At 39.6% G+C, this 26,235-nt stretch overlaps 1 protein-coding gene across 1 annotated transcript; it reads right to left on the bottom strand.

Moving 5' to 3' along the window:
* Positions 1-18,983: 18,983 nt before the first annotated feature.
* LOC140807405 (uncharacterized) lies at positions 18,984-20,651 on the bottom strand. The gene is made up of 2 exons (XM_073164241.1): positions 19,669-20,651; positions 18,984-19,554 (listed from the first exon to the last, which is right to left on the bottom strand). Exons 1-2 carry the CDS (start codon positions 20,649-20,651, stop codon positions 18,984-18,986), a joined length of 1,554 nt encoding a protein of 517 aa, XP_073020342.1.
* Between the last annotated feature and the right edge of the window lie 5,584 nt (positions 20,652-26,235).

Genomic DNA, 26,235 nt, shown 5'->3' with positions numbered 1-26,235 from the left:
ATGTTAAATTTTTCTATAGAGCGCATGAATGCGAAACTTTTAAATGTTATTTCGAAAATTGGAGCTTTTAAAAAAAATATTTCCGCCTTTTAAAGGAGTAGACGTTATAGAAAGGCATACGGCAGAAAGCAAAAGTTCCATAAGGACAAGTGAACATGGTTTTCTCTTGGCCATCTGGTGCAGTATTTGTAACACCTCTGACAAGTTTTAACAAAATGGCAGCGGAATTTAAAATTTTCTTAAAAGAAAGAAGGATTTAAAATGCATTTCCATATATAATCAAAAGTATAAACATGATCAATCAAATGTAGCATCAAAATACAAAATATCTTTTTTGATCATGTCCAAAATACTAGCAAAATAACTTCTTCCTTCCATCTCTTGTATGCATATGACCCCGGCTCCAATCAACGTCCTGGCTCGTCGCTCTTAACTGCATCACATGAAATAACTGAAATGAGTATAAAACTCAGCAAGTGGAACTCTTACATAACAATGGATACATAGCATACTCTGAAAAACATGACTTTGAAAACATTAAATACCATCAACTCTGAAACATAAATATCATAGCATGAATAACAATAACGATGGTGTTTCTCTTTTCTCTGATGGATTGATATCTAGATATTATCTCTGTCTCTGTACCTATATCCCATCGATATGAATCGATACTCTGTTGGGATATAAGCGTATGGTCGTTGATCAACTAATTGCATGCAATCTCTGACTATGTATCTATCAATCCAATAAATCATTTGAACTCTCTTTTAGGCATTAAACCAAACACTTTCCATACTCTTTTCTTTTGTATTCCCTTTGACATAATTGAGACATAAAATGCCTCTAATATACAACAAAGTGTATTAATACATAGCATGAATCAAATGGAAGGAAATAACATTTTAAAACCATTGAAACACAATGCATATATTATCATGTGAGCACAAGGAAATGAATTCCACTTACAACACTTGGAAATCTTGAATCTAATCTCTTGGTACACTTCCTACATCAATAAACTATATATTGGACCATTAATAACCAAATAATCGAACAACCAAACCAATAAATCCATAAAACCAACACACTCAATAATCCATAATTTCTCCCAACTCCAAAAACCAAGAATAAACTATACCACAAGCTTACCTTAGCTCCTTGAACCCAAAACTATCTTGATCACCCTTCAAATATCCAACAAGAAGCTAGAATCAAAGGAAGGAAAGAAAGAAATGTAGGAACCCTAGTCTACCAAGAGCTGAAATTTCGAGAAGAGGAGAAGAAATGAGAGAATAAGAGCCAACACTTCTATTATATCACTTAAAACAAAAAACACGCTTATACTGTTCATGCATCAAGGGTGCGCTCCAAAATACACCGCGGGTGCGCTAGGCATTCTGAAACACTTCCGAAAATCCAAAGTGACGACTGCGGGTGCGCTACAAAACTGACCGTGGGTGTGCTGAAGGTTCTGCCCTGCCACCGCGGGTGCGGTCACTTTTTCAGTGCGGGTGCACTGCCTCTTCTGTCCAGTCACCGCGGGTGCACTGAAAAATGGAGTGCGGGTGCACTCTCCTCTGTAGCCAACAATAACTTTTGCATGTAAAATCGAATCGCAACGTCGCTTCTCCTCATAGTCTGGCAACACTCCCAACAAGAAAGTTGCAACTCTATAACTTATCTAACCACCCCAACGCTACAATACAACTACACATCATCTAATATCAACAATACTATAAACCATAAATCGCAACTCTTAACATCAAAACTATACTTAAACTTAACCAAATAGTCAATAATCATACGAAATCTTAAACCGTACCGTTCACCAGGCTTGGCTATTACAATCTCCTCTCCTTAAAGGAATTTCATCCTCGAAATTGACGTCACTGCGCAAACAACTCAGGATACTTCTCTTTCATTTCATCCTCTGGTTCCCACGTGGCTTCTCAATCAAATGATTCCTCCAAAGGACTTTAACAATGCCGATCTCTTTGTTTCTCAACACTTTAACTTTGCGATCCAGAATCTGGACTGGAATCTCTGGGTACGTCAAATTCGGTATCAAATCCAATGGCTCGTGACGAAGAACATGGGAAGGATTCGCAATATACTTCCTGAGCATGGAGACATGAAAAACATTATGAACTCTATCAAGATCTGGCGGTAGGGCTAACCTGTAGGCTCGATCACCAACTCTATCCAAGATCTCAAATGGGCCAATAAATCTCGAACTAAAATTTCTCTTCTTGCCAAACCGCATCACACCCTTAAGAGGTGCAATCTTCAAGAACACGTGATCACCAACCTCAAACTGCAACGGCCTTCGTCTCACATCAGTATAACTCTTCTGTCTTGACTGGGCTGTCCTCATTCTTTCTTGGATAACAGCAACAACATTAGCTGTCTGTTGGACCAACTCTTGACCCAACATCTTCCTCTCACCAATCTCGTCCCAATACAAGGGAGATCTACACTTTCTGCCATAAAGTGCTTTATACGGTGCCATGCCAATTGTCGCTTGGTAGCTATTATTGTACGTGAACTCAACAAGAGGCAATTTGGAATCCCAGCTACCAAGATAATCAATAGTACAAGCTCTGAGCATATCCTCTAAAATCTGAATAAATCTATCTGATTGACCGTCGCTCTGGGGGTGATATGCTGTATTGAATGCTAACCGTGTACCCATAGCTCTGTGCAAACTCTTCCAAAACTCTGAAGTAAATCTAGGGTCACGATCATACACAATCGACACAGGAACACCATGAAGTCTAACAATCTTTGCTATGTACTCTTCGGCATACTGGTTCATGGAATACGTCGTCTTGACTGGGAGAAAATGCGCTGACTTTGTCAACTGATCAACATTAACCTAAATAGAGTTATAACATTTTTGCGTTGTAGGAAGACCAATCACGAAGTACATTGTAATGTGCTCCCATTTCCATTGAGGAATCGGCAATAACTGCAATGTCCCAGCAGGTCTCTGATGCTCGATTATCACCTGTTGACAAGATAGGCACTGGGAAATAAATATGGCAATATCCTTCTTCATACCTGACCACCAATAGAGTCTACGAAGATGCTGATACATCTTGGTGCTACCTGGATGTATCGAGTATGGTGCGGAATGTGCCTCTGTCAAGACGTCTCGTCGAATATAATCACCAATAAGAACGCAAATACGACCTCTGAATGTCATCAAACTATCTCCATTCGTCCCGAACTCTGAATTACCTCTCTCCTCTACTCTGGCTCTCATCTCTGACAACTGTAAATCATTTACCTGCTCTCTACGGATCATGTCCGTCAATGTAGCACGAATGACCAACGCTGAAAAGCGAGCAATGGTTCTTGGGACTACCAAAGCTATCTCCTCTCGTTGCAACTCCAACAACAACGGCTGTTGAATCATCGAACTCAAAGAAGAACTTGACTTACGGCTCAATGCATCCGCTACAACATTCGCCTTCCCAGGGTGGTAACTAATAGTCACATCATAATCTTTGACAAGCTCTAACCACCTTCTCTGTCGCATATTGAGTTCTTTCTGGGAGAACAAATACCTTAAACTCTTGTGGTCCGTGAAAATTTCACACTTTTCGCCATACAAATAATGTCTCCAGATTTTTAGGACGAAAACCACAGCTTTCAATTCCAAATCATGCGTAGGATAACTCTTCTCGTAGTCCTTCAACTGGCGAGAAGAATAAGCTATAACTTTTCCACGTTGCATCAGCACTGCACCGAGGCCCTTCTTTGACGCATCGGTAAAAACAACAAAGTCCTCTGAACCACTGGGCAAAGCAAGTACAGGAGCTGACGTCAACCTGTAATGCCCGAGAATTATAGAATTGATAAACCAAGATTATTAATCTTCGTTAACGTAAGACTCGGAAGATATGAGAATGCATGACATGCAATGAGGGAAGAAAAGACATGAGAAAATAAGAGTTTTTATTTGAGACAAGACCGCACCCGCGCTCAGGATAGTACCGCACCCTCGGTGAATGTCCAGTAGGGTACCTAATTTTGACATTTCGATACCGCACCCGCCGTAAGAACAAGACCGCACCCGCGGTGGTGTTACCGCACCCGCGGTCTTGTATGTAGCGTACCCGCGGTCGAAGAGTTTAGAAAAATGATAAAGCTGCCGAAGCATGAACGCACCCGCGCTGCTGAACACACCGCACCCGCGGTCATGCGTGTAGCTTGAAAAATGATGCCACGTTTTATGATGTGCATGCAGTATATATATAGTTGAATGTCACGTTTTATTCCTCAGAAAACTCATAATAGGGTCAAAGTGTTGGAGAAGATTTCCTGACGCCTTTTAGATTGCGATTTTGAAAGATTCATCCATCAGAATTCAAATCCGAAAGCAGTATCGTGTTCCTCTTGACTCAAGCTACACAAGGACGTAAGTTTTGTTACGTTTTGATATGTTTTGAAATTATGATGTTGCTAGAATCGAATATGATTCAGATATGGTGTGTCTACTACCGTAGACATTGTAGAATTGAAGTCAGATTAAAGAACAGACTATTTCTGTAATTGTTATGATTTTTAAAGGATATTGACGGAGATTCGATATCAGATTTGTGTTATCGTTGAGATTATGAGTTATATCAGTATTGATTATGAGTTTTAGTATTATATCTGTGATGTTGAGATTGACGGGGTTATTCAGATTGTATTGTTATTCCGTCGAAACATCAGCAGACTGACATCTGATCAGATTTGATATTGATTGAGATTGCGTTGTTTTGTCATTGATATTGATATGCCGTCGAAACATCAGTTGATTTAGATTGATCAGATTCAGATATGATTTCGATTATATTATGATGTCGATGATATGAATTAGATTGTATCTTGTTCAGATATTGATCAGATTATGTACAGAGTTGAGTATTGATCAGAACAGATTGTGTATTGAGTTATTCACTGATACAGTGTATTCGAAAATGTCATTTCAGATTTGATATGGACAGATTAGACTTCGAGACTTCCTCTTCGTCAGACCAGGACGACGAAGGTATAATTCATGTGATATTCGGGAAGATACAACTCAAATAAGATCCGATTTGAGTTTCCCAACAAAATCACATACTAGAATTATTGTTGTTTATTTTATGATATGATTATGATGTGTTTATAGATGATATATTCATATCTTTTGAGATGATTATGCTTTGTTTAAAGATTGTTATTCATTGCATTTAAGATAGGAAGTCTTGACAGAACAGTCAAACTTCTAGACGTTCGGTGATATCACAGCTTAGGGGAAGATCATTCTCCTATTGTAGATGTGGATACAGATCAGGCCGAAGTCTAGGAATAAGACGTACAGTCACCCCGATTGGGAGGGTAGGTGATAGATCGTCTTATTTACACCGGGATCCCTAGAGTTATAGTTGAGTCGACTCTAGACATGATTTGACTAGAACTGCATGCGTTTATGGATGTGGTTTCATAGACTATGAAACCCATTTTTATTGCTTTAAGTCATGATAGCATGTTTTTATGATTTGATTTGAGTAGCATGTTTATCTGATTTGAGTCGCATGCTTATTTTGAGTTAATTTCATAGATTATGAAATCAATTGTTTTAAGTTATTCATGATAGAATATTTCATGATTTACTTTATGTATATGCATGTTTACCATGTTTTATACTGGGATTTATTCTCACCGGAGTATCCGGCTGTTGTCTTGTTTTGTATGTGTGCATGACAACAGGTGGGACAAGATCGGGGTCAGAAGATGATGAGAGAAAACGAGTTTAGCGTGGTGATTCCGGACTTGGATATAGATAGGTTTTATTACTGGAACTTTAGTAGTTGAACCTTAGATTAATTGAAAGACTGTTGTACATTATTGTACTTTTATACAGATATGTATATCATTTAGATGCCATTACCTTCCGCACTTGTATTTTAAAAAAAAAATTTAGACCCTGTTTTATCTTAATTGATAATTAAATCCCAAAAGAAGATTAAGAAAAAGATCAGCGTCTGGGTCCCACACAACCTATTTTTCAACTGTTGAAATCCACTTTGGCATTCATTGGACCACTCAAAATTCACACTCTTTCTCGTCAAATTGGTTAACGGCAGGGCAATCTTGGAAAAGTCTGCAATAAAACGACGATAATAACCTGCAAAACCAAGAAAACTGCGTACCTCTGATACAGTGGTAGGAATAGGCCACTTATAAATCGCCTCGATTTTCACTGGATCAACAGCTATACCATCCTTCGAAACAACATGGCCTAAGAAAGAAATCTGCTCCAACCAGAACTCATATTTCTTCAACTTAGCATACAACCTCTTCTCTCTCAACAACTAAAGAACAACTCTGAGGTGTCCTGCCTGAAGCTCTCTGGTCTTGGAATAAATCAATATGTCATCGATAAAAACAATGACAAAGCTATCCAAATACGACTTGAACACCCGGTTCATAAGATGCATGAATACTGAAGGAGTATTAGTCAGACCGAATGACATAACAAGAAATTCATAATGACCGTACCTGGTCCGGAACGCCGTCTTAGGGATATCAAACTCCCTAACCTTCAACTGATAATAGCCAGATCGCAGATCAATCTTCGAAAACACTGTAGCCCCCTGCAGTTGGTCAAAAAGATCGTCTATCTGTGGCAACAGATATTTATTCTTGATAGTCACTTTGTTGATCTCTCTATAATCAATGCAAAGCCGCAAAGACCCATCTTTATTTTTGACAAAAAGGACCGGAGCTCCCAAGGCGAAGAACTCGGCCGAATGAAACGTTTATCCAAAAGATCCTGCAACTGCGTCTTCAATTCCTTCATCTCTGTTGGGGCCATTCTATACGGAGCCTTAGAATAGGAACCGTACCCTGAACTAGATCAATCACAAACTCCACATCTCTGTCTGGTGGTAAACCCGGAACATCATCCTCAAAAACATCAGGGAACTCTCTCACAACATCAATATCATCAATATTCAACTTAACCATTCTATCCATATCAACAATCGAAGCCAAAAACCCATCACAACCTCTAAACAACAACTTCTTAGCCTCAAGACACGAAATAAAAGGAAGGACCAGTGAAGTACCTGCACTGGCGAGCATACCTTCCTTATTGCCATCATCTGCAAATTTCACCGTCTTTGCAACGCAATCAATCACTCCACGGTAAGTTGATAGCCAATCCATGCCAAGTATAATATCAAACGCAACCATCGGAATAACAATTAAATCGGCATAAACCACTCGCTCATCAATTTGAACAGATCACGCATACACAATAGATGTCGGACACAACACATCCTCAGAAGGCAAAACAACATTAAACTGGAGGGGAAGAATAGAAGGAACTAAACCCGAAGATCTCAAAAATAGTTCAGACATAAAAGAATGAGTAGCACCTGTATCAATCAATGTTGTAGCTACTCTGCCTGAAATTAAAATAGTGCTAGAGATCACAGAAGAATCATGGTTTATACCTTCCTTCGTCATGGTGAAGATGCGACCCTACACCTTCTCTTTACTCGATCCTCTTGGACAGTCCTTGGCAATATGGCCTGCTGTGCCACATCAGTAACAAGTATGAGTACCAAATCTGCACTCTCCCCTATGATGCCTACTGCACTTGGGACACAACGGCTTCTCTGGATCAAATGGAACTGCTGGTGCTTTAGAACTCGGTTCCATCTCACCTTTCCCCTTGAAATTGCCTTTTCCTCTTTGGATTGAACCTTGACCCCTTTGAGCAATAGCCTGCTGCCTCGCTTGTCTCTCTTTAGCAATGTCCTTCTCATCTTGCTCGGCTAATAATGCTTTAGCCACAATCTCTTTAAATGTCACCGCCTTAGACATATTGATGTCCCTTCTGATCTCTGCTCGAAGTCCTCTAATGAAGTGAGCACCGTTGTCTTTGTCATTGGAGGCAATATATGGGGAAAACAGACAGCCCTCCTCGAACTTCAGAATATAATCATCGACATTCATGCCTCCTTGACGAAGCTCTAAAAATTCAGTCACCTTCCGAGCTCTAAGTGCATCTGGGAAGTACTTGTCATAGAAAAGATCAGTAAAATCTTGACACTTCAATGCCGCTACATCAACACCTACCTTGGTAGCATTCCACCAAATACGTGCAGCTTTGACTAACATGAACACTGCACAACCAATTCTGTCCTTGTCTTCATGGTTAAGATGATCAAATATTGCCTCAAGTGCTTTGATCCACTCTACGGCCACCAATGGATCAGTGCTTCCTGCAAATTCCGGCGGATCCATCCTCTTGAAAGCAGTAAAGATCCCATCAATTCCAACTGCTTGAGCTACTTGGCTTCTCCCTTCGCCTCTACCTTGGCCTGTACCTTGCAAATGGAGCAACTGTTGAATCTGCTCACTATGGACCTTGGCTTGCTCTTTCAGTAACTTGCCGAACTCGTCGACAACTCTCGATGAAGAACTATCTTTACCCTCTGAAGTTTTCCTCTTAGGAGGCATTACTCCTACAATGTGCTCACATAATACATATCAAACAATAACAATGAATAGATGTAGAAGAAGACATACCCGGACTGTTGAAGTAGACGAAGTCATATGCAATGGTTCGAAGAACGGTGCTCTGATACCACTAAATGTAACACCTCTGACCAGTTTTAACAAAATGACAGCGGAATTTAAAATTTTTTAAAAGAAAGAAGGATTTAAAATGCATTTCCATGTATAATCAAAAGTATAAACATGATCAATCCAATGTAGCATCAAAATACAAAATATCGTTTTTGATCATTTCCAAAATACTAGCAAAATAACTTCTTCCTTCCATCTCTTGTATGCATATGACCCCGGCTCCAATCAACGTCCTGGCTCGTCGCTCTTAACTACATCACATGAAATAACTGAAATGAGTATAAAACTCAGCAAGTGGAACTCTTACATAACAATGGATACATAGCATACTCTGAAAAACATGATTTTGAAAACATTAAATACCATCAACTCTGAAACATAAATATCATAAGCATGAATAACAATAACGATGGTATTTCTCTTTTCTCTAATGAATTGATATCTAGATAGTATCTCTGTCTCTGTACCTATATCCCATCGATATGAATCGGTACTCTGTTGAGATATAAGCCTATGGTCGTTGATCAACTAATTGCATGCAATCTCTGCCTATGTATCTATCAATCCAATAAATCATTTGAACTCTCTTTTAGGCATTAAACCAAACACTTTGCATACTCTTTTCTTTTGTATTCCCTTTGACATAATTGAGACATAAAATGCCTCTAATATACAACAAAGTGTATTAATAGATAGCATGAATCAAATGGAAGGGAATAACATGTTAAAACCATTGAAACACAATACATATATTATCTTGTGAGCACAAGGAAATGAATTCCACTTACAACACTTAGAAACCTTGAATCTAATCTCTTGGTACACTTCCTACAACAATAAACCATATATTGCACCATTAATAACCCAATAATCAAACAACCAAACCAATAAATCCATAAAATCAACACACTCAATAATCCATAATTTCTCCCAACACCAAAAACAAAGAATAAACTATACCACAAGCTTACTTTAGCTCCTTGAACCCAAAACTATCTTGATAACCCTTCTAATATCCAACAAGAAGCTAGAATCAAAGGAAGGAAAAAAAGAAATGTAGGAACCCTAGTTTCCCAAGAGCTGAAATGTGGGGACCCGGGCTCTGACTCAATTTTTTCTGGGATTAATTGGATCTTTGCTCGAAAATGTGGGTCATAAAGAAAATTTCTTTTAACATTAATTCAAATGTATATAAACATGCACAAGGACTTTATTTATTTTATCTCCACAAACATATTATACATGTCTTGTCCAGTACATATTCAACAAACCAGTATTCAAATACAGTACATGATCAAAAGGACAAACTACTAGTACATCTGCTATGCCCGTGATCACCACGCTATATCCATCTCTCATCTCTGTTGTGACCCAGATCCTGCCCTACCTGTTGTTATGCACACATACAGACACAACAACAGCCGAAAACTCCGGTGAGAACAAATCCCAGTATAAAACATGTATACATGCATGTCATGCTATTGAATACAAAATCATAATACATGAACCGATAATTATAACACATTAGTGAAGACAGATAAAACAATCATGCCCATAATCAATAGAAATACGTCCCATAATCTAGGAAACGTAATTCATAGTATTCTACCTCATGTCTTGACTCGACTCATGTCTAAATCTAGGGATCCCGTTGTGAATAAGATGTAACAAGTCTCCCACCTACTCTCCTATTCGGGGTGGCGTTACATCTTATTCCTAGACTTCGGTCCTTACTGTATCGAATATCTACAATCGGAGTGATTCTGATCCGAAGCGTCGACACCACCGAACGTCTAGTTATTTGGAGAATCTACCAAATGACTCACCTATTTTAAAAGGCTTGAATATGAATCTATAAACAAGGCACAAGCATTCAAAAACCTTTATCGATGTCGTGGTCTCGATGTCCAAGTGAGGCACGATGAATCTGAAATTGCAATGTTCAATAGATACAAGATTAACATTCAACTCAACCAATACATGTACGAATCAATAATCAATCTCGATACAATTCGACGGCATAACGGCGTAGTTTCTCGATACCGATCAACTCAACAACAATCGATGATGAGTTTATGCGCCAATGCTTCTGGAAATGTCGCGCATATGCGTGCCTTATCTCGCACATATGCGCGAGGGCTTCTGGACCCCTCGCGCATCTGCGCGTATTTCTTCGCGCATGTGCGCTGTCGCTTGTCCTTTACACCACTTTTGTATATTTTCTCGTCTCTACCGGTCCGATACAATGCACCTGTAATCATCTTAATAATCAACAAAACAAATATGATTATGATAATCAAATTCTCGGGCCTTACATTTCTCCCCCTCTTAGATATGAGTTCGTCCTCGAACTCGTAGGAAATCAATCGCAGTATATATACAAGATGCAATATAATCAAAACTGAATAAATACTCACATCATCGGAATAGCTCGGGATATCTTTGTCTCATCTTTGACTCTGTCTCTCAAGTCGCTTCCCTTCCTCAGTGCCATGACGACTCCACTGGACTTTCACTAGCGGAATAGTCTTCGTTTTGAGCTGCTTTTCCTTTCGGTCCAGATTTTGCAGTGGTTGCTCAAAATAACTTAAATTCTGATCTAGTTCGACTTCGTCAGGCTGAATGACATGAGAAATATATGGCATATACTTCTGTAACATCGATACATGGAAGACATCATGTATCCCAGATAGAGAAGGAGGAAGTGCAAGTCGATATGCTCGATCACCAATCTTTTCAAGAATCTCGTAAGGACCGATGTATCTAGGCGAAAGCTTCCCACGCTGGCCACATCGTACAACGCCTCTGATAAGAGAAATCTTCAAAAATACTATGTCTCCCTGTTCAAATACTAACGGTCTTCGTCTGATATTTGCATATTTGGATTGCCTATCTTGTGCAGTCTTCATTCTCTTCTGAATTATCTTCACCTTCGCAGTCATTTCTCGAATTATATCAGGCCCTAATTCTGGTACCTCAGATATATCATCCCAGTACAATGGAGATCTGCACTTCTTGCCATACAAAGCATCAAACGGTGCCATCTCAATGCTCGTCTGATAACTGTTATTGTACGAGAATTCACAAAGTGGCAATGAATCTTGCCAACTAGTACCAAAATCTAGTACTACAGCTCTCAGCATATCCTCTAAAGTCTGGATAGTCCGCTCTGACTGCCCGTCTGTCTGAGGATGATAAGCAGTACTCATGTGCAATGTCGTACCTAAAGCCTGCTGTAAACTGTGCCAGAAATGAGAAGTGAATCGTGGATCACGATCTGATACGATAGACTTTGGCACACCATGCAATCTGACTACTTCTCTGACATACAACTCGGCCATCTGATCATGTTGATACGTCATTTTGTATGGAATAAAACAAACTGATTTGGTCAATCTGTCAATAATGACCCAAATTACATCACAGCCCCGGGATGATTGAGGTAACTTCGTCACGAAATCCATGGAAATGTGGTCACATTTCCATTCAGCAATAGATAAACTCTGAAGTAGACCTCCGGGCTTCTTTCTCTCAGCCTTTACCTGTTGGCAATTCAAACATTTAGACACAAATTCGGCAATGTCTGACTTCATTTGTTTCCACCAGAACTATGTCTTCAAGTCATTGTACATCTTCCTGCCACCAGGATGAATACTAAACCGACTACAGTGCGCTTCTGACAAAATCTGTTGTTTCAATTCTGGAACATCTGGCACTACAAGACGGTTATTCACATACAGAACATAATCATGTACTTGATACTCAGACTGATGTCCTGATCTGACCATATCAATCGATTTCTACACATTCTGATCAGTTATTTGAGCTTTCTTAATCTTCATAATCAAATCTGGCTCAACTTGAATTGTAACAAGTCTCAATGGTCTACTATCTGTGGCAAATGCTAAACCAGACAAACAGCAATCTTCAACTAAATTCGAGACACCTATCGTCGATAAGGATAGAGCACATACCTTTCGACTCAAGGAATCCGCTGCTGCATTTGACTTCCCTGGATAGTATTTGATCTCGCAATCAAAATCTTTCAACAAATAGAGCCATCTACGCTGTCTCATGTTCAACTCTGACTGAGAAAATAAATACTTCAGGCTTTTGTGATCAGAGTAGATTTCAAATTTCTCTCCATAGAGGTAGTGACGCCAGGTTTTCAATGAAAATACTATAGCCGCCAATTCAAGATCATGAATTGGGTACCGGGTCTCGTGAGTCTTCAACTGTCTCGAAGCATATGCAATCACATGTCCTCGCTGCATAAGAACACATCCTAGCCCTCTGTAAGATGCGTCACAATACACAAGGAAATCACCAGTACCTGAAGGTATCATCAATATTGGAGCACTGGTCAGTCGTTTCTTCAGCTCCAAGAAGCTAGACTCACATGCTTCAGACCACACAAAAGGCGCATTTTCCTGTGTCAACTGTGTAATTGGCTTTGCTATACTGGAGAAATCTCGAATAAATCGTCGGTAATAGCCTGCTAGACCCATGAAACTGCGTATCTCTGGCACAGAAGTCGGTCTTGGCCAACTGATCACAGCTTCAACTTTACTCGGATCCATATAAATACCATCTCCAGATATGATATGTCCCAAAAACATAACATGTCTCAGCCAAAACTCGCACTTTGACAATTTAGCATATAATCTCTCATTTCTCATGTCTGTAATGCAATTCTTAAATGCTCGGCATGATCAGTCTCATTTCTCAAGTAAACCAGAATATCATCAATGAAAACAATAACAAATTCATCTAGATATCTCTGAAAGACACTGTTCATCAATCCCATAAACACCGCTGGTGCATTCATTAAACCAAAAGGCATGACAATAAACTCGTAATGTCCATACCTGGTTCGGAATGCTGTCTTCGGTATATCAACATCTTGTACTCGCAGCTGGTGATATCCGGATCTCAGATCAATCTTTGAATAGACGGAGGATCCCTGCAATTGATCAAATAAATCATCGATGCGAGGCAATGGATATTTGTTTTTCACCGTCGCCTTGTTCAGTTGCCGGTAATCAATGCACAATCTCGTCGAGCCGTCTTTCTTCCATACAAACAGCACTGGTGCACCCCAAGGAGATACACTCGGTCTGATGTAACCCTTGGCCAATAGATCTTCAAGCTGAGCTTTCAGTTCTTTCAATTCAATAGGCGCCATTCTATACGGAGCTCGAGATATGGGAGCTGTACCTGGTATAAGATCGATGCTGAAATCTACCTCTCGGACTGGAGGTAACCCTGGAATCTCGTCTGGGAATACATCGGCAAACTCACGTACTATTGGCAGATCTGCCAATACTGGGCTCGATTTCAGTAGATCTACTGAATATATAAGGAACCCCTCTGTTCCTTTCTGTAACAATCTGGTCATAGTTAAAGCAGACACTAAGGGATTCCGAGATCTGGAACCCTTCCCGTAGAATTTCCACTCGTCAGCCATCTCTGGTCTGAACCTGACAATTTTCTGGAAACAGTCTACAGTGGCTCGGTACTTGGTTAACATATCAATCCCAACAATACAATCAAAATCAGCTATCCCAAGTACAATACACTCTAAATCAATCTCATGACCTTCAAACTGTAGTATACAATGTCTAACTGAAGTCACAGATATAAGAACACTTCCCAACGGAGAAGAAATAAACAATACAGCAGATAAGGACTCGACAGGCAAAGCATGCAACAATACAAAGCGCTCAGAAATGAATGTATGAGATGCACCTGTGTCTAATCAAAACATATGCAGGATAATCGCAAAGGAAACAGTTACCTGCGATCACATCGTCCGGTGCATCTTGAGCTTGCTCCTCTGTCAATGCAAACACCTGAGCCTGTTGTCTGGGAGGCTGGCTCACTATTTGGCTACCTCTGGCTCGAGGCTGAGTCGGTGTAGAGGTTGGCTGGAAGGAAGGGACAGACGAATCTTGCCTCTTAGGCTGAGCTACTGACGCAGAAGACCCTGCACCCTGAGATCTCTGTGAACTCCTCTGTGGACAGACTTTGGCGAAATGCCCCTGTTGCCTACATATGTTACATCTGCCCATCACACCTTGACACTGCTCAGTGGCATGCCTACCTCCACAGGAACTACAGTACACACCTGTATACTCTGTACTATGGCCAGGACCTCTCTGTCGTGACCCGCTGGAGCTCGACGAACTGCTCCCTGATCTCTTAAACTGTTTACCCTTCGCTTTCAACTGATCTTTTCTTCCACTGCTGCTACCACCGCTCTCAAATCGAGGAGGGGTTGAACTGAAGGTAGTGGCGGTCTAGGAGTCAGCGCAACATAAGGAATACTTCGTTGCCTAAGTAATCCATCTTCCGCTCCCTTGGCACGATTCAACGCATCAGTAAAGTTGTTGGGCCTACCGGTATTTACCAAGGTAAAGATTTCTGGATTCAAGCCATTTATAAACTGATCCGCAACGGCCTCTTCATTCTCGGCAACATGAGGAGCAAAACGGAGCAATGACGAGAACTTGGCAACATACTCCTCGATGTTCAGTTGTCCCTTGCCTCAGATTGGCGAATTCGGCACCCTTGTCTTTTCGGTATGACACCGGAAAGAATCGCTGATAGAACTCAGTCTTGAACACCTTCCAAGTAATCTGTGTGCTACGGTGCTCCAATGCCCTCTTCATAGTAATCCACCAATTCTTTGCTACATCTTGTAATTGGTGCCCAACTAATTTCACTCGTCGATCGTCAGTGTACTCAAGGGATTCAAATAGCATCTCGATATCCTCTAGCCAACTTTCACACTCGACTGCATTTTCTGTGCCTTTCAGTGTCGGTGGTCAGAAAGACTGAAACCGTTTAAGCAAAGTCTCCATCGGTGTAGCAGTCACGTCCATCGGATCACTGGATGTACTGCCCTGTTCTGGTGCCCGACCTACTGCTGGTTGCGGTACTCGTCGAGGCGGAATATCTGAATATCAAACAGATTAATACACAATCTATACAATCTGTCTCAGCCCTCCTCTGATCATATACCTCTGATCCAGAATCGGTTCTGATTCAGTCTTTGCGAATACATGCTGTAAATCAATTCAGATAACAATACAACATTTAATAGGGAAAGCAATAAATCATGCTAGCACATCATAAAGCAAGGAAGATGACTCGATCTACCCCGCTCATTCTATTCTATCTCCGTCTAGAGAACCTACGGCTCTGATACCACCTGTTGTGGGGACCCGGGCTCTAACTCAATTCTTTTTGGGATTAATTGGATCTTTGTTTGAAAATGTGGGTCATAAAGAAAATTTCTTTTAACATTAATTCAAATGTATATAAACATGCACAAGCACGTTATTTATTTTATCTCCACAAACATATTATACATGTCTTGTCCAGTACATATTCAACAAACCAGTATTCAAATACAGTACATGATCAAAAGGACAAACTACTAGTACATCTGCTATGCCCGTGATCACCACGCTATATCCATCTCTCATCTCTGTTGTGACCCAGATCCTGCCCTACCTGTTGTTATGCACACATACAGACACAACAACAGCCGGAAACTCCGGTGAGAACAAATCCCAGTATAAAACATGTATACATGCATGTCATGCTATTGAATACAAAATCATAATACATGAACCGATAATTATAACATATTAGTGAAGACTGATAAAACAATCATGCCCATAATCAATAGCAATACGTCCCATAATCTAGGAAACGTAATTCATAGTATTCTACCTCATGTCTTGACTCGACTCATGTCTAAATCTAGGGATCCCGGTGTTAATAAGATGTAACAAGTCTTCTATTCGGGGTGGCGTTACATATTATTCCTAGACTTCGGTCCTGACTGTATCGAATATCTACAATCGGAGTGATTCTGATCCGAAGCGTCGACACCACCGAACGTCTAGTTATTTGGAGAATCTACGAAATGACTCACCTATCTTAAAAGGCTTGAATATGAATCTATAAACAAGGCACAAGCATTCAAAATATAATCAACAATCTAGTATGTGATTTTGTTGGGAAACTCAAATTGAATCTCATTTGAGTTGTGTCTTCCCAAACAAAAACATGACATATACCTTTCGTTGTTAAACCTTTATCGATGTCGTGGTCTCGATGTCGAAGTGAGGCACGATGAATCTGAAATGGCAATGTTCAATAGATACAAGATTAACATTCAACTCAACCAATACATGTACGAATCAATAATCAATTTCGATACAATTCGACGGCATAACGGCGTAGTTTCTCGATACCGATCAACTCAACAACAATCGATACTGAGTTACAACTCATAATCCATATCATAAACATTTCCAAACTCTGAAAATCTGCATAATTTCCACTCAATACATGCTGGAATTTCATACAAATTGCATACGACATCCGATAATCGATCCGTTTACGGCGTTATGATCTCTAGCTACTCAAGAACATAAATCTCTAATAAAATCACAATTCCTCCAACATATAAATTTCGAAACATGCTGGAAATGAACAATATTTACCTCCTTTTGTAGCCCTTGATGCAAGGAGCGCAAATATACACTTGAATTGAAATTTGGGTGGTTAAATCTTCAATACTCACAATTTAAGGATGGAATGAAACTTGAGGGGATTTCTGAAGTTTGCTCTCCCTTTCTCTCGGTGCAAGCTGATGGAATGAAACATTTACACATTATATATCATCCAAGACATGTGTCAACTTAGTGTGCATGCTGGATTTCTCGCGCATATGCGCGTCCTCAACTCGTGCATATGCGCGAGACATACTGTCTCGGCAATGTCTATTCCAACACCTCGCGCATATGCGCGCTTCATCTCGGGCATAGGCGCCAAAGATTCTGGATGTGTCACGCAGATGCGCGTATCTACTCGCGCATGTGCGCCAATATTTCTGGAAATGTCGCGCATATGCGTGCCTTATCTCGCGCATATGTGCGAGGGCTTCTGGACCCCTCGCGCATCTGCGCTTATTTCTTCGCGCATGTGCGCTGCCGCTTGTCCTTTACACCACTTTTGTATATTTTCTCGTCTCTTCCAGTCCGATACAATGCACCTATAATCATCTTAATTATCAACAAAACAAATCTGATTATGATAATCAAATTCTCGGGCCTTATATTAAATTTCGAGAAGAGGAGAAGAAATTAGATAATAAGAGCCAACACTTCTATTATATCACTTAAAACCAAAAACACGCTTATACTGTTCACGCATCGCGGGTGCGCTCCAAAATACACCGTGGGTGCGCTAGGCATTCTGAAACACTTCCGAAAATCCAAAGTGACGACCGCGGGTGCGCTACAAAACTGACTGTGGGTGCGCTGAAGGCTCTATCCTGCCACCGCGGGTGCAGTCCCTTTTTCAGTGCGGGTGCACTGCCTCTTCTGTCCAGTCACCGCGGGTGCCCTGAAAAATGGAGTGCGGGTGCACTCTCCTCTGTAGCCAAAAATAACTTTTGCATCTAAAATCGAATCGCAACGTCACTTCTCCTCATAATCTGGCAACACTCCCAACAAGAAAGTTGCAACTCTATAACTTATCTAACCACCCCAATTTGCCTCATACCAATTGGCTCAACATACGAATTACCATGGATTAAATCGCAACAACACTACAATACAACTACACATCATCTAATATCAGCAATACTATAAACCATAAATCGCAACTCTTAACATCAAAACTATACTTAAAATTAACCAAATAGTCAATAATCATACGAAATCTTAAACCGTACCGTTCACCAGGCTTGTTTATTACAGTATTGATTTAATTATACCCCGAATACCCATCTAGAAAACAGTAAAATTCATGTCCTCCTAGTCTCTCTAACATCTGATCAATAAAGGGAAAGGAATAATGGTCCTTACATGTTGCATAATTTAATTTCCTATAATCAATACACACTCTTCACCCCGTAGCAGTCATAGTGGGAATAAGTTCATTCCTTTCATACGTGATCACAGTAATCCCACATTTCTTAGGCACACACTGAACAGGGCTTATCCATGCTCTATCGGGGATATGATAGATAATACCTGCATCGAGAAGCTTGATGGTTTCAGCATACACTACCTCTTGGATCTTTGGATTGGGTCGTCTCTGTGGTTGCACAAGGGGTGAATACTTCTCCTCCATCAGGATTTTGTGCATACAGATTGATGGACTTATTCCTTGAATGTCTGCCACCTTCCAGCCAAATGCCTCTTGTGCTCTTTAAGAACATTCAACAGATTTACTTCCATTGCATCTATCAAAGCAGCAGAAATAATGACAGGTAATTTGCTATTCTCACCTACGTATACGCAATTCAGGTGCGGAGGCAGTTATTTGAGCTCAAGTTTTGGTGGGTCTTCAATGCTTGACTTCGGAGGATTCAGGTCTCTTTGGTCTCCCAAATCCTCCAATCTCATCCTTATCGGCTTTCTCCATGGATGGTTGGCATTAAAGTATGCCATTTTTCCAGCTCTTTCTTCGTCCAAGTCACCCTCCTTCAATTCAGTAGTGACAGTGACTTCCAATGGGTCATTCATAGAATCCTGCACTAAATAACACACAATTAAATCCACAACATAAATTCTAAAACAGTCATCAATGCGCAGTGTGTGCTTAAGTGCATTAAAGAAATCAAAAGTAATTTTTTCCTCTCCCACATTCAATCTCAACTTCCTTTCTTGAACATCAATCAGGGCCTTGCTAGTCGCAAGGAACGATCTCCCCAAAATCAAGGGCATCTCCATGTCTTCTTCCATTTCAAGTACTACAAAATCTGCTGGAAATATGAACTTGTCCACTTTCGCCAACACATCCTCTATGACTCCTCGAGTATATTTGATGGATCCGTTTGATAGTTGTAAGGACATCCTTGTGGGCTTAGCCTCTCCCAGCCCAAGTTTCCTTAATACAGATAAAGTCATAAGGATAATACTCGCACCAAGATCACATAAGGCTTTATGAAAAACAACTTCATCAATCATTAAAGGAATAGAAAAACTCTCTGTGCCTTTCAACTTTGGCGGGATCTTGTTTTGTACCAATGCAGAGCAATTTTCAGTCAAGTTTATCGTCATCTGATCCTCCAACTTCCTCTTGTTAGCTAAGATGTCTTTCAGAAATTTAGCATAACTCGGCATTTGCATTAAAGCATCAGCGAAGGGAATATTAATGTGAAATTTCTTGAATACTTCTAAGAACTTACAGAATTGCACATGCAATTTCACTTTTTTCAATGCTGCATGGAAAGGTGGAGGGATAAAAATTTTAGATTCTGCAGTGGGTGCAAGAGTAAAGTTAGAAGACTTACCTCTAGACGTGTCAGCCGCTTCCTCTCTTTTATCCTCTTTTTCTTTCTCATTTTGTTCAAGCACTTTTCCACTCCTCAATGCTATGTCTTTCACTTGCTCTTTCGGGTTAGTCTCTGTGTTGCTTGGCAAGGTGCTCAGATCTCTGTTAGTGATCATTTTAGCCAACTTCTGATTCTCCAAACTCTTTACCGATGCATCCTGGTTCTGTAGTCTATTCTCGATGGATGAGATGAACTTAGACATCATTTGCTCCAAACTAGACTTCTTCTTTCTAGTCTCAGTTGGATATATCGGTTGCTTACCATACTGGTTTCCTCCTTGGGGTCGATTCTGACTGCTTTGCCCACCCCATGAGAAGTTTGGGTGTTGCCTCCATCTAGGATCATATGTGTTCGAATATGGATTATTCCTACGACTGTTTTGAATCCCCACGTGATTTACTGGTGCCTCCTCATGCATATAGAAGGTACCACTGTCTTGAAAATCCTTAACATACTGTTCTCCTCTGCATTTATCACAGAATATATCTTTCAGGCGCATCGTTGTCCCGTTTACATTCAAGCTGTCTATTTTTCTGTTATGTGCTTCTAATTGTGCAGTGACAGCAGAAAATTCATTTACTTGGTGAACTCCAACACTCCTTCTTTGATTGTTCCTCTCAAATTGAGGGTGATAACTGCTAGCATCCATCTCCTCTAGTAACTCATACCCTTCTTCGGCCGTTTACCTCAGCAAATTCCCACAGGCCACAGCATCTACTGGTACGGTTAGACAAAATTAAACCATAGTAAAAAGTTTGGACAACTAACCCAAGAGGCAACTCATGACGTGGGCATCTCTGCAATAAGTCTTTGTAGCACTCCCAAGCCTCGTAGAGTGACTCCTGCTCAAATTGAGAGAAGGTAGTTATGTCCGCTCGTAGCTTCATGGTTTTTGATGGAGGAAAGTATTTAATGAGGAATGCCTTGGCCATATCTTCCCAATTTGTGATTGACCCTACAGGTAGACAATTCAACCAAGATTTCGCTTTTTCACGCAAAGAGCGAGGAAATAAACGCAATTTAACAGCATCATCAGAAACTCCATTAAATTTAAAAGTGTTGAAAATTTCTAAGAAGACGACGATCTAATTGTTTGCATCATCAAGTGCATTTCCCCCAATTTGGACAATGATTTGGATCATCTGAATTATGGCTGGTTTTGATATCAAATTGGTTCGCTCTGACGTTTGGTCGGACTATGCTTGGACGTGCTTCATCAAGCAAAGGTTTTGCATACTCCAACATGGGTATGCGCCTTGGTTCTTCAACTCTTAGATCTTCATGATGCTCTTCCTCACGTTCTTTTCTGTTCATCATGTCTCTCAGCCTCTGTTGTTGTCTTCGTCTCGGTAGGGTTCTTTCAATCTCTTGATTGGATATTTCTAGTTCGAACTCTAGAGACCTTAGAAGGCACTGAGAGAGATACCTGCAAATAAATCGAAAGTGTCAAATTTAACTAAATAAAGAATGCTAAAGCAAATAACTAAGAATAAAATCGTGGATTAATAGTCTCCGGCGAGTGCGCCAAAAACTTGATCGAGCAAAACTTGCAATGTAAAATCCTTAGAAAAAATTTATAATATTTCAGCTCGAAATAATCGCAAGTGCACGATGTCAAGTAATAATATAGTGTACGAGAGTACAAGTATCGTTCTACTAGAGACTATATTTCGTAATTTTTATTCTCAGTTAGTAAAATCTTTAGCAACAAAAATTTGGATGATTGTTTACTATTATAATGTTTAAATAAAAACTCAATGAAATAGTTCAAGAATTAAATGATGATGTAAATAAGCAAGAACAGTTGATTAAAGTTCAATGAGAATTGAATTTGTTGGGAATCTCGATTCACCTATCCCTCGTCAATTACTTAATTCGTTCGACATTGATCTACGCTTCCAACAAGATTTCCTATCCAATTGAACACACCCTCTCTAGCTATGTCAAACTAATTCTACTCAATGAAGTAATTAAATCTCTTTAATTATTTATCATATGTGAATTGCATGTCGTTCTATGAAATCCCCTAGCTTACGCCCTACCTAACTATGACTATCGACGTGTATCCAACTTCATATTTATATGTAAATTGTAAATCTATGGATTATGCTACTCATTCTTATCACGGGCTTTTCTCTCGAACTCACTTACAATATTAAATCGTTATTAAAGTTAGATACGCTTCAACAACACAAAAAATCAAAAGTCGATATGTGAATTAACTAAACTCGGTTTCCGGGTAAGATACCCTTAAATGACAACATATAATGTAGCTTAGCTACTCGATGTCAAAATTAAACAAAGCAAAACACTATTTTAATAAGAGAAAATAAACTTGAAATACTAGACACGACGAAAATGCAAAGAATGTTGCCCGGAAATCTTGAAATCTTCAACTCCATGCTTTCTCCAAGTCGTTTCTCTCCTCCAAACCTTGGTGGCTGTTGAATATGTCTGAATAATCCCAAAAATCATCGAATAATCCTTTACATATCATCCTCACTCAGAAATAAGGGAAGGAATCGGCCATAAAATCTTTCCAAAATTAAGTGGCGGTCAAATCCTACCGCTGGAGTGCAAATTCCTATGCTTTCATCTTTTACTCGCAGCAATCCGTGCTCAAGCGGTCAAATCCTACAGCCTGAGCACCTAGTCTTCTGGTTTTTACTCTTCAAAAATCACACATCGCGCCCATGCAGTAAGATTCTACCGCTCGGGTGCTAGCCTTTCTGCCAATTTCTTTTGGCTTGAACATTTTTGTTTCGATTTCAGTTCTCCGGACATTTCACCTGCAAATTCATCACGTACAAGTCAGACACGAACATATGCATATGTTGATTCTAAAACTAAAAAAATTTAAATGAAATGCACGCATGCACAATGCAAACACACACAAAACTAATGCAATAAAACCCGTAAAAACGACACCTATCAGTAATTTAAGATGTAAAACTCTTACTGATTTTAAATGGCATAAAGATACTTTTTTATCTCGTATATATGAGTGATAGGACTCGTTTTTACGTGTTGGTTTTGAGTCGCATTCATGCATCATATTAGTTTGTTTTAGTTTAATTTTGCATTTTTTTAGCATTATTTAGCATGTGATTGATCTCGTGTATTTTGTGGTTATTTTGTAGGAATTGAACCAAAAAGTGGGAGAAAATTTGTCAAAATATCGAAGAGGGTTCGCTAAGGCGGTCAAAAGTTACCGCCCCAGCGAACATTTTGGTCTGGCCGAGGATTTTATGCGCAAGTGTCTCACTAGGGCGGTCAAAAGTGACCGCCCCAGCGAAACCAGGGACATGCTCGAGGAAGTTTATGCGAGGACCTCTCGCTAGGGCGGTCAAAATATACCGCCCTAGCGAGAAGCGAGATTCAGGAAGATTTGTTTCCAACTTTTTATGGACTCTATCCGACACCTAAACCTAAGACACGAGATCAGCGATCCTTTTTTGGAGACTTGATCATATTTTTCATCACTTTTCTTGGAGGAGAGGCTAGAAAAGGAGATTTCGAAGACCTCGAGATTTCCACGCGTCGTGGCCGTCATCCATCGTCATCTTTAGTATTTTCATTATTCAGTATTTTATTTCTTACATTGATTGTTGGTTTTTATCATGAATTTCAGTAGCTAAACTCTAGATTTGTTGGGATTTGAGGGGATCCTACCCCGTACTCGGTGTTTAACATTATTTCTCGACGTTTTTATTAGTGATTTGTTTATGCTAGTGTTCTTTCTTGTCTCAATCGAAGCCTAGCTAACTTCCTTTGATTATTTCATGTTGTTGATGATTTCGATAGAACAATTAACAATAGGATCAAATAGTATAAACCACGGATTTACAATTTTAGTAGATATACGGAATTGGGTACGTGTCGATAGTGATAGTTCACCCGGATGAAAGCTAGTGGATTCCATAGAATGTAATGCAATCTTAAACTGTTAAATAATTGAGGACACTTGAGTACTGCATGTTTATGATTAGTATTAATATAGCTCGACAGAGTATATTAATTAGTCTAGGGAATTCCGTCGAATGCACGAGTAAAAGTCGAGTGTAATTATTTAAACACGAGTAGGTAGGTGAACTGCTAATTCCCAACAAATTCATTTCTCAATTGATTTAATCCAAATTAATCATTGCTTTCTTGAATACGTTTTCTTTGCATTTTAATTATTTTAGTTGTTTAATTTACATTAGTTTAATCATTAACTCATTTTATCGTTGCTAAAGAAATTTTACTTGCAAAATATAAATAGTGTAACGCAGTCCTTGTGGAACAATACTCGTACTCACTTACGTTTATTATAAATTGACTATCGTGCACTTGCGATATTTAAATCGAGCTTTCATTTATAAAATAAATTTTGGGACTATTCACTGTGCAAGTTTTGCTCGATCAAGTTTTTGGCGCCGTTGTCGGGGACTGTTGATTCACATTTTTTTATTTTTCATTTAAATTCTTTAGTATTATTTATTTTATTGTTATTTGATACTCTCATTGTGTTGCAGATTTTTCTTGTGGTGCATGCGAAGATCACTCGAGTTTAAGCTTGAGCCTTTTGACCCCGAGATTGAACGCACAGCTAGACGTCGACTACAGCAGCAAAGAGCGAAGGAAAGAATGGAAGACGATCAACACAGAGAGGAGCCAAGGCGTATACCGATAATGGATTATGCACAGTCGTCTCTTGATGGAGCACGTCCAAGCATCGTAAGACCAGTCATCCGAGCTAATCAGTTTTAGATCAAGCCAGCTATCATTCAAATGATTCAGAACACTGTCCAATTTGGGGGAAGTGCACTTGACGACCCTAATTCTCATATAGTGTGAGGATCCGGGCTCTAACTCAATTCTTTTGGGATTTAATTGGATCTTTGTTCGAAAATGTGGGTCAAAATTTTGCTTTTAACATTAATTTAAATGTATAACTAAAGCATATCATGTCTTGATATTAAATAAACAACATAATATACATACATGTCTGTTTGGTAAAATCATACGCTAGTGTTCAAATCCCAACTACAACATAAGTAGTACAAGTCAAAAGGAAAACACTAGAAATCTGCAACGCCCGTGATCTCCACGCTATCGTCAATCTCTCATCTAGCTCGAGACCCAGATCCTGCCCCACCTGTTGCCATGCACACATACAGACACGACAACAGCCGGATAACTCCGGTGAGAACATATCCCAGTATAAAACATGGATGCATGCAATGTAATAATCATGTACAAAAGCATAGCATATGTATCAAGTAACATGCATGTAAATCTAAACATGTAGAAGAATACAAATCTGTATTCAACATTTAATCTTGACTCGACTCGTTTCTAATCTAGGGATCCCGGTGTGAATAAGACGGTCTGTCACCTACCCAACCACTCGGGGCAACGGTACGTCTTATTCCTAGACTTCGGTCAACTCTGTATCGAGGGTCTACACATAGAGCAAATCTACTACTATGCGACGATACACCGAAACGTCTAGTTTTGGCAAATCTGCCAATATCTCCTATCTCAGGACTCGAATATAAATCAATAAACAAGGCATTACATAATCAATGTAATAACAATCTAGTATGTGATTTAGGGAAACTCGTATCAAATCTGAATCGAGTTGTGCAATCCCGTGACCACGTGAATTATACCTTTCTTGTCGCACAGTCTGTGTCGAACCGAAATCTCGAATACCAAGTAGTCAATACAAATCTGAAATGGCATAAACAATGTGCACTTCAGTCATATACATCTCAAGCAAATCAATATACAACGCTAACATCGGTTTCAATGCAATTCAACGGCATAACGGCGTAATTCTTTTATACCGGTAACTCAAGAACATCATACTCAATCACAATCAACTCATCATCTCATCTAACATCTATATACATGCTGTAATCTGTATATTCTCAATCCAACACATGCTGGAAAATCGAACGTATAGCATACGGCGTCTGAAATTCGATCCGTTTACGTTTCTACGATGCTTAGTATATCAAAAACACCTAATTTAGGTCAAATCTGAATTCTTCCAACACATAATTTTCGAAACATGCTGGAAATGAACAATACTTACATCCTCTTGTAGCCTTCAAAGAGAGGAACACAAATCCTAACTCGGAATATAAATCGGATGCATAAATCTTGCCAAACCAAGGTTCTAATCCACCTTGAAGCTTGAGGATTCTTTGGAGAAGGAGATCGGTTCTTATTCTGAATGCCAA

The sequence above is a fragment of the Primulina eburnea genome, chromosome 1, assembly GCF_022965805.1.
Source record: "Primulina eburnea isolate SZY01 chromosome 1, ASM2296580v1, whole genome shotgun sequence".
NCBI classification, from domain to species: domain Eukaryota; kingdom Viridiplantae; phylum Streptophyta; class Magnoliopsida; order Lamiales; family Gesneriaceae; genus Primulina; species Primulina eburnea.
This window is presented reverse-complemented; position numbering and strand designations above follow the sequence as displayed.